General features: G+C 40.9%; 1 protein-coding gene across 1 annotated transcript in view; it reads right to left on the bottom strand.

The window, feature by feature from the left end:
- Window positions 1-2,275: 2,275 nt before the first annotated feature.
- The window catches only part of LIFR (LIF receptor subunit alpha), an 88,789-nt gene continuing 80,175 nt past the window's right edge, over window positions 2,276-10,889 (bottom strand). The window contains exon 20 of the mRNA XM_066602406.1: window positions 2,276-10,698. Coding sequence (XP_066458503.1) covers window positions 10,072-10,698 — 627 coding nt within the window. The 3' untranslated portion in view covers window positions 2,276-10,071. The remainder of the gene's footprint in view (window positions 10,699-10,889) is intronic.

The following is a 10,889-nucleotide window of genomic DNA, read 5'->3' as shown; positions in this document are numbered from 1 at the left end:
TGGTATGCCCATGCCGAGTTGTTTCTCCCTATAGCTGTAATGTTGCAGTGAATAAACCGCTGTGGCCGTCTGCCACTCTATTTCAGTTCGACTGACAGACAGCCAAGTTCAAAGCGCTCGGCTATTCTGTGAGCCCCCATTGAAATGAATAGAGCTGTGGCCACACAGGCGTGGCCAGAGGTTTATTCACATTACAGCAATAGAGAAGGGGACCTGCATTGAAAAATAGGGGGGGGGGGGGGGGGGGGAACACTGGTTCTCCATTCTTGGGATCAGTGGGGGCACCAATGGTCACACCCCCCAACAATTTATAGGTTTTAACCCATCCAGCAGATGGGTGAAAACTTTGTCTTTGGAAAACCCACTTTAAAAGGATTTAGCCAGTGAAACATTTTTCTAATCAGTTTTATTTTCTGATTGTAGCATTTTTTTTATTCTGCTGTCTACATTTAACAGCATTTAGACAGAGGTTTTACAGCAGCTTCATGGACCATTCACAAAATGGACAGGAGGGGATCCATTGACTTGTATGGAGACTGTTCTAGAGATGCTCTGTGAGCAGTGTAGAGATGATTGGGCAGGGAGGGGAGTAGAGTTTATACCTCTTGAATGGTGGGTCCTGTGTTATCTACATATAGGTGTTACCTGTCAGTGTAATCCTGCCTGTGATGTTAGTGAGATGATGGCTGAAAAGTATCAGCCTACTATGAGGCTCTGGTCAGTGTGCCAATGCAGGATTTTAGGAATTTTATATATAATATATATATATATATATAATTTAGATTGCAATTATTGTGATTGAAAGTTTAAAAAAAAGAAAGTTTAAAAACACAAATATTTGATTTATGCGATAGGGAATCTGTCATCCAAAAATAACCTAAAAGAACCAGTAAATTGCTCCCCCTTTTGTTTTCCAGCAGTCATAACTGCCATTTTCTCATCAATATAGCTGTTGGACACGTTGGATTTTGCAGGATGAATTCTAGTTTTTCTAGAAGCCAACTTTGGGTACATATAATGTATTGCATAACTTTCCCTACCCCCGCAAAGAAATTAATTGCAATTTCACCATTATTTTTGGGATTAATTTCACAGTGTGGTAGTTTATTTTTTATTCTTTGAGTCATGATTATGATAACACCACATTTATAGGGGTTTTATTAGGTTTTACAACTTTTGTACAGACACATTTTTCTTCTTTTTTTTTCAAATATAAAAATGCTCTGGGTTTGGAATATGGCGACCCTTTTTAAAATTTTTTCCATACAATTCTATGAGGGGCTGTTTTTGCGTGATGACTGGTAGTTTTTTTTATTGATACCACTTTGAGATATACATGACTGATTTTTTTTTTTATTCCTATATTGGTGAAACTAGTTGAACAGAAAGTTGATATTTTTGCTTTTTTTTTTTTTAAAAAAAACCAAAAATTTAATATACTGGTAAATATATTTTATATAGAATGGGATGCTAGTGGTGTGGCGATACAAACTGTGTATGTTTTTTTTCGTTTTGCATTTTTCAATATTTAAAAAATCATTGTAATGGTAAAAACACACCCATTTTTAAACTTTTTCTGTAAAACCACTCTGATGCTGTATTCAGTAATGCCCACAGCATCTGAGGGGTTAAACGGTGTGATTTAGTGACTTAAAGAGGTTGTCCCGCGCCGAAATGGGTTTTTTTTTTTCAATAGCCCCCCCGTTCGGCGCGAGACAAACCCGATGCATGTGTTGAAAAAAAAACCCGGATAGTACTTACCCGAATCCCTGCGCTCCGGTGACTTCTTACTTACCTTGCGAAGATGGCCGCCGGGATCTTCACCCTCGGTGGACAGCAGGTCTTCTGTGCGGTCCATTGCCGATTCCAGCCTCCTGATTGGCTGGAATCGGCACATGTGATGGGGTGGAGCTACGAGGAGCAGCTCTCCAGCACGAGCAGCCCCATTCAACACGGAGAAGACCAGACTGCGCAAGCGCGTCTAATCGGGCGATTATATGCTGAAAATTAGACGGCACCATGGAGACGGGGACGCTAGCAACGGAACAGGTAAGTGAATAACTTCTGTATGGCTCATAATTAATGCACAATGTACATTACAAAGTGCATTAATATGGCCATACAGAAGTGTATACCCCAACTTTGTTTCGCGGGACAACCCCTTTAATGAGCAAGTCTGCCCCTATGTATTCAATGCACTGCTGAACCCAAAAGTGCACAATAATAAATTGACAAGGACAAGAGGATAAAAACACATCAATATGCATTTCAGAGGTTTAGAGATTTTATTTTTTTTTCTTATAAAACTCAAAAGCTCAAAATGATGATTTGGCTCAAATAAAAAGCAGCATCAAAAATTTACTATATACAAAAGGAAAAACTAAAATACTGTTGTAGCTTATGTGACCAAAGTGATGATTACATGGAGCAGGCAATGCTTACACAATACAGCATCACACACATGGATATTGTGGAGTAATCACAAAAAAATCTACCGGCAGTGACGACTGAGAGGGTTGGACATACACGTCGCTCAGATTCAGGGACCTACAGAATCTACTACGGAGACGTTACAAAAATAAAACATTGCGTGGCCGTTATATAACGGTGGACTGAAACCTCGAGGACTCAGTGTATGAAATGCCCAGAACAAACAAATATATACTATATACAAGCAATCGCTACAGAGGAGCGCAACAAGGGTGTAGAGGGGCAGCAGTTGCTCCCAGGCCCCGATGCCCAAGGAAGCCCAAAGACCCTTCTGCCACATAAGACATCAGTATTATTGATGACACATGGTAGGTGGGGCCGGTTACAGATTTTGCATGGGGACCCAGGAACATCCAAATACACCACTGACGGAGTGGGATCTTCCAGTGTCATTCTCCAGACCAGGTTACCAATAGGGAATTGCATAAATGACAAATACAAACCATTAGGTGCTACTCTACCTGCTGAGTGCAATGCCCCCCCCCCCCCTACCCCTCCCCAACACATCAGCCAATGCTAGAAGGGGCATGATCCGGACCACCTGGCTGGACCTTTCTTACTATGTAGTCAGTTTTTGACTTTGGGGCATACAAAGTACCCTTTCAGATTTGGGGGTAGAGTCCAGTGGATCCAGTAACAGCCATCACCAGGGGTACTGCAGCCCGTTTTAATTGATGACCCTGAATAGCTCAGGACAGGATGTGACATCCGAACTATGGTCAGGAGCAGGAAGAGCAGCACAGCACTCCCACAGATTTCAACAGGAGTGAAGCCGGTAATCCAACTTCCTTTTCGACCACCGATGACTGTGCTTGCCTTCCTGCACTAATAGCAGGCCAAATTATCAGCTGATGGATGGGGATCCTGAGTGGTGGACCCTCATTTATCAAGTACTGATGACCTATATCTAGGGGAGAGGTTATCAGTTAGAGGGGTTTGTCATTAGGAGGAAAAAAAAAAAAAAAAGAAAAGAAATCAATACTTACCTATTCCTCCCCAGGCAGCCTTCTTACCACATCTTCTTTCCGAGTGACATAGCATTCACTGCCTAGCAGTGGATGCGGAATCCTCCACAGCCTGCTTTAGCGTACATGCGCGATATCTCACCATTCATGTTTGATATAGTATATGAAACACGAGCGGCGAGACATAACACGTGCGCAGTCTTGCTAAAGCAGGCTAATGAGAATTCAGCATTCCCTGCTAGGCAGTGAACACTAGGTCACTAGTGATGTCGTGTATATTGCCCTGCAGGAAGCAGAATGTCGGCAATGTATGCTTCGTCACAGGAAGAAGAGGATGCGGCCAGCTGGAGGAGAAGTGCCCCGTGGGACTGTAAGAGCCAAGAGAAGATTGGTGAAGTTGTAAGGAGGCTGCCTGGGAAGCAGTAGGTATGTATAGAATTTTTATTTTTTATTAATGACAAAACCCCTTTAATAAAACCAGAAATCCCTTTTTAGAAAGATCCTGTTGTATCCTCAGGCCAGCAGAGCTTTGTAGCCATGGCTCTGCTGACTTTTTTCTACTTTTCACCATTTTTGGTTACATTCAGCTCCTGGTGTTTTAAAATCTGTCAAGTGGGCAGTCTTCACCACAGTCAATCAAATCTGATGTCACCCATTAATCATAAGCAATGAAGACAGATTAAAAGCTCCAGGAGCAGAGTCTAAGGCCTCATTCGCATGGCTGATGTTGAGTTGTGCCAAAATTCTCGGGCATAACTCATAGTACATTGTGCAACATGTGAGAAACCACACATTGCTGCAAGCCGTATTCTGGAGCATGAATCGCACAAAAATAGGACAAGTTTCAAATTTTCCATCTCGCACCATCAGTGCGAGAGGAAAATCGCCCATGTAGATGAACTCAGAAATGGACCGATACAATTCGGCCTTTGCCCCCTTCATATTTACACCAAGGATTAGAACAAATACTCTGCACCCAGACACAGGGCCTGTACAAGAGGATAGACTGGCTTAATAATATACAACTATATCGAGCATGAAAACATTTACACAAACCGCTAAATATTGGACGAATGTGGAAAATGGACAAAAGTTACATTTTTCGTCTTTACAAAGAGAGAACATATGACGGTAAACACAGAGATAATTACTATATTCATCAGCAACTTGCAAAACTAATTTGAAATAACATTTTGAGAGCTTTCTGCCTATGTTATTCAATGGAGACCATTTTGCATATGCAGCTCCTGGGCAGACCTATGTGTTCCCATGGTAACAGACTACAAATGAACCCTGTGTAGTCTGATCCTGCAATCATACTCCCTTATATTTACCCCATACTTTCCATCATTCACAGATCATCCTGGAGGCTTCCAGAAAAAGGAGAAACCTCCCTGATGTGTTAGCAAGTCTCTTGTGTGCTATAAATGCCTACTGGAACCTCCCAGATGGTAGCGCTTCCCAAACCAGAACTTTACAGCACCATGCTTTGGGACTTCCAGCACTTCCTGTAAAACCCCCTGCAGATGAGCAGCTGTAGACAGACCTAGGTGCAAAAGGGCTGCCCAATCAGGTTTCTGATGAGAATATGAGGCGGAAAAGGATTTAACATGTGGTCAAAAATGGAGGATGGGGGTAAAAAAAACTATTAAAAAATGGAAGATGTTGGGGTATAAATGATGTTGAAAAAGGGGTGTGGCTTATGACCCAAATTTTGCAGGAGGTGCATGATGTGTTGCACTTGTGTGTCTCCATGAAGGCTACTTCCAAATGTTAGCAAGAAGCTGGGTTAGATTATACTTGCTGACATATTTTGGAGGTTAGTTGGATGTAAGGGGCACAATAATGGGAGTGGGACTGCAGGATCAGACTACACTAGGTTGGTTTTTGTTTTTCACTATAGACACCCACTGTTCTGTATGGAAGCTGTAGGCACAATATGATGGAGATGAACAATTTTTTTTTTTTAAATTTTGGATCTATTGATGCAATGAAAAACAAAAAGTTAGTTGCTAAAGTCTACATACCCCTTCAAACCCATCGCAGAAAAATCAATCGACCCTACTACAACATTATACTGGAAGCACTAGATTATACATTAGTCCAGGCACGGTTTTGTTTTTGGTGTAGAGGGTGCAGGTCCAACCTCACTGGATAAACCTAAAATTAGTGCAAAGTTATGGCTAAAACCGCACGGTTACAAAACAAAAAGATTTCTAACAACTTTTTTTGGATTTGCTCTGACTAAAATATTGTAGTGCATTTCATAGTGTTGTTTCCTTTGCAGTGATGCATACTATAGTGCGGCTACTTATATACATGCATAGATCATAGTAGCTCATCACCACTGTCTTGCATACATAGTAGTATAACATTTATTCCTGATATGTAACATCCATAACACAATATGACTAGTAATCCACAACACTGACAACAAGAACCTCTGTACAAGGCTATAAGAAAATCTACAAATTCTCATACAGTGATCCAGCCAAAACAAAATTGGGGCACAAGTAACTACTGTACTTTAATGGTTAAAAAACACAAAAATGTGTACCCAGAAAAAATATATATATATATTTGATCTCTCTAGCTGCCAAGAACAAACCAGCTCCCTCTGCCTCTCCCACAGCAGAAATGCCAGCATGAACTCCAGCACCAATCAGCAGTTAAAAATTCTACCCCGCTTGACTAAAAGGGTTTTCTGATTTTAGGTTAATAAAGCTTAATCTCTGTATAAGTGAGAAGCTCTCCAACTTTCTAATACATTTTATGTTTCAATTACTCACCATTTTCAAAACACTTGTTTGCTATCAATGAATAGGAAAACAGTTTGCATTCAGAAGAAGTCATCCTGTACACAGTTAATCCTGCTCTTGGCTGAGAAGTGGATACAACTTTATCCAGTGTAGACAATGCTCTGAGTTAAACAGCCCAGACTCCAGAGTGATACATGGTACATAGCTAGTTCTGCTCTCAGTTGAGGACCAGTGTAGACAATGCTCTGTGAGCTAAACAGCCCGGACTGCAGACTGATACATTGGTGAAAATTGTATCCACTTCTCAGCTTAGAGTAGGACTAGCTATGTACAGTGTAGACAATGCTCTGTGAGCTAAACAGCCCCAGACTGATACATTGTATGTAGCTAGTCCTTATCTTAGCTGAGAAGTGGATGCAATTGTATCCAATGTAGACAATGCTCTGTGAGCTAAACAGCCCGGACTCAAGACTGAGAGATTGTACATAGCTAGTCCTCTTAGCTGAGAAGTGGATACAACTGTATCCAATGTAGACAATGCTCTGTGAGCTCAAACATTAGGAGCTGCACAAAGCTCTCCATTAGTTTGCTACAATGTATCAGACTGGAACCTGGGCTGCTTAGCTCACGGAGCATTATCTATACTGAATACAACTGTATTCACTTTGCAGCTGAGAACAGAACCATGTATAGTTTTATTGTCTGTGAATGGAAAAAAAAAAATTCATTGACTGCAAAAACATCTTGAAATGGTGTGGAGGTGAAACAAAAATAGAAATACTATAAATTCTACATCTATCTGGTCATCCAGCCTCTATTCTCATATTTGATCAGCTTACCTGAACTACCCCTTTAATAAACAGCACAAATGTCAAACACAAAGATTGTCAAACTCTATAATGCAGTGTATTGTGATAAACTTTACTCTGATAACTATATAAAAACTAATCTGTAGTGCAAGGCCACAAAAAGATAAAATCAGTAGATAAAGAACAACATCTGCTGTTCTGCAAATTATAAAAATAATACTTCTATCTAAAAGTAAAAAAATAAAAACAGTTTTATATCTCAACTTTAACAAAACGCACGAAATGCCAGGGCAGAAGGAAGAGAATGAGAAATGTATGTCAGACTTGGATCTATAAAACCTCCTCTGACACGTCATTTGTTTCGGGGGTTCCAGTTTCCTGATTCGCTTGGGGAGCAGGAAAGGGAATCCTCTGGACAAACAGACCCCATTGACTATAATGGGTCCGTTCATTTTTTGCTCAGCTGCCCGACTTTTTTCCATATCCGCGTCAGAATCTCCAACCGGGGGTTTCAACATAGATGTGAAACCACCCTTACACCCCTCACATAACCTTCATAGAAGGGAGCAGCACAGAGTTTGTCATTGTTAAAAAAATCTGCAACTGCCATAAATATTATATTTTTCTGTCGACAAGAGTGCAAGAGGACAATGACGTCGCAGTGGAACTGATTGGGTGGCAGAAGGAGCTCTCTCCCTCTAACCAATTAGATGCCACAGATACTTTTGACCACAGCATCTAAGTGGTTAGGCATTGGGGATCCGAGGACAATCCTAGAAAATTCTACAAGAAACAGGACACACAAAAACATGACTTGAAAAAAAAAAAAAAAAAAAAAAAGGCCCCAAATGTAAAGAGTGGACCACCCAATTCTGCAGACCAGAGAAATAAAAATATGAAATGCAAGATGACCATTTCTACAGAGCAAAAGCATTCACAAGTCTTGATTCACATTTACTATCATGGCTCTGATCACACAAGGTACGCAAGATCCTTACAACTCCTGTTCCATTCGTCTGGCCTCTGAAGGTCATCAGATTTCTGTTGGAATCTCTAAATCTTTGACAGACTATTTGTTATCTTTCAAAAGCATTGCACACGGATAGAATTACAGATGTAGCCATCGTTAACATGACTGGCACATCACAATATTGTGACCTTTAGCATCTTATTCAGGGGACTTGTCCAGGGAGGGGGAATACTTACAAAGTTCAGCGGTGTCGCAACTTCCACTTCCGGCCCGGTTTCAACACTGGGTATTGTTCCTTCAGTTACCTGTGCCATTATTGCACATCTCTACCATAACCAAAGTAGAAGCATATGGTGGCTAGCTTAGTTATTGAAATTAGCCAAATAGCCACCTCCCTCAGTTGACGCTGAGGGCAAAAAGGCTTTCCACATGACCCAATGTTGGAACCTCGCAGTATGTGGAGGTTCCAACACTGGTGGACTGGAATGTATTTCTCCTCTTTGGACAACCCCTTTAAAAGCTATGGAGACCTTTGAGAAGACAACTTTTTGACACTTAAATGCATGCATTTTGGGGTAAAAATAATTTTTGCAACAGGGTTTAATTAAAAACGTCTTCTGCAGCTTCTATATATCCACGTCGAAAATGTAGTCTTAAAGAGTCCTTTTAGATGATCAAGAGTTTTTGGCCCAATCTAATGAATGTTAGCCCAAAATACATGCATTTAGGTAAACAAAAATTGCCCCAAAGGCGTCCATAGCCTTCAATGTATAACACATTAAAACATCAAGGTAATGTTGGCTACATCTGTACATAACACGAGTGTGAACAGAGCCTACTTTAAAGCGACAGGTTCACTGGTACTTTGTATAGATCTGGTTCCCAAACGGTCTCAGAAAAGGCAAAAACACAAACAAATCCCATTAAAATAAGTAGTGTTCTCAGAAAAAAAAAAAAACACACAACAATGATGATGATGCAATACATTCATAAACCTCCTGACAAAAAAAACAAACAGTGGGGCCGTTAAAAAAAAAAAAAAAAAAAAAGTAATTGAGAAAGTAAAAAACGTGGAATTTTCTAGCAACATAAAAAATGAAAGCTGTAATATTGAAAAAGACTGCTACATATTAAAAAGTCACATTAAAAAGGCAGCCCACTTCCTTGAGGACCTGAAAGTAGATTTAACCCTTTTCATTACTCGGGCTTAATTAGTGGGATTGACCCTTCCAGAAAAGTGTGACCACATCAAACTTGGACCAAATAGGTTTACATATAAAACAAAAACATACCCCAAAAAACAAACAAACAAGTAAAAAAAACTCAATAGCAATGCTGTTTGAGTGGCCAAGCATCACCAGCCTACCCAGATTATTTTCATACATTTGAATTTCCTGTTTTTGGGATGTCCGATAATCATCCGCCATCACATGCTTTTCTTGGATGCCCTGGAGAATATTTTTGTGCAGTAGTAAAATACAAAAATGTAGATTTTTACTACTACGCAGAAACTGCTTCAGCACCTGAGAGACAATCTCCACCACAGGTCCATCATTGCCCCATACAAGGGAGTGGTTGGACCCCAAGGGGTGCATGGTTCCACCAGGATCTTCTTAGGACTACTTTTAAGTGGAGGCCAGATCTTTAAGTCCAACCAAGAACCTTGGACTATGGGAAGCTTGATGTGATTATACGCATACTCAACCATCATCACTGTGAATGAACGAAGAGCGCATTTAAGGCAACACATTGGGGAAAACTTGGCCACCACTAGTCAACCACACCTTGTAGCATTGAACTTCCAAAGCCAAAATTAGCTGGCTGGCTTTACGCCTAATACGATGTATGCAGCCTCTACATGACAAGTTAATTTTTTTGCACATTCTCCATGTTCGTTAATCCCTTAAAATTGAGTCTTTGGCTCTTTAAGAGAATAAACCAGTGATTGCATTGATACAACTGATGCCGTAAGACACGAAGATTGATGTCCAATGATACCCGCTATCAAAACCTCCTTCATTGATGAGCAGCGGGAGGGGCATTCTAGGTGGCGTAGTACGATATAGTGTTACCCGTGCTCATTCATCTTGCTTGCTTTGAAACAGTGAAGATATCGACCATCCAATGTGGGTCAGTTTAAGGGAGTCTTTAGTGTCCACTGGAGGGATTAAGAAGTTTCTGGAGTTCACAGAACAAGGGCTCCCAAAAGAAGCATTTTCACTTCCTATGGACGTAGGAGACCCTGGAGAATCCGTGGCCCAAGTATTAGGATGTCCCTGAGGTCTATAACCTGAAGATGTTGCCACGTCATCTTCTGTAGAAGCCTGGTTGTCCATGTTCACAGTACTAGTAATAGGCAACTGCATTTGAGGTTTGTATCCAGCTCCATCTGCGAAGTCAATATCGGGTTCATCTTCTGAATTGGCCTGTGGTTGGTACATGGACTGGACGTCAATATACACTACAGATGGTGATGCAGACCCATCGAGCACTGAATTAGATGTATCTTCATGAGTAGCGGGTTGGGTATATATTACACCGGCATGATTATCATCCTGAGTCTCTGAGCTGTCCTCCAGAATCTTACCACTGTCCGACATTGGAGAATTAAGTTCTGTGTCCAGGATTTTGGGAAATGGTTCCACCACTTCAACACTACTGGGGGTGCAGCGGTTCATCTCCAGAGTTTTAATGGGTTTGCTCCCCTGAAAATAAAAAGACAGGATGTTTTCAAATCATTACATTAATTTGTTTTCATTATGTTTTACAAAGCGTCCCAACTTTTTGGTGCTGTCCTTCATAAATGAAGTCAGCCGCGGCAGGTGGTCTCCATGATTTGTCCATAGTTTTTTTGCAGCGCAAGGCTCCAGCCTAGAAAAACCTACCTTAGGGCCTA

This window comes from Eleutherodactylus coqui, chromosome 5 (genome assembly GCF_035609145.1).
Source record: "Eleutherodactylus coqui strain aEleCoq1 chromosome 5, aEleCoq1.hap1, whole genome shotgun sequence".
In the NCBI taxonomy this organism is placed as follows: Eukaryota; Metazoa; Chordata; class Amphibia; order Anura; family Eleutherodactylidae; genus Eleutherodactylus; species Eleutherodactylus coqui.
This window is presented reverse-complemented; position numbering and strand designations above follow the sequence as displayed.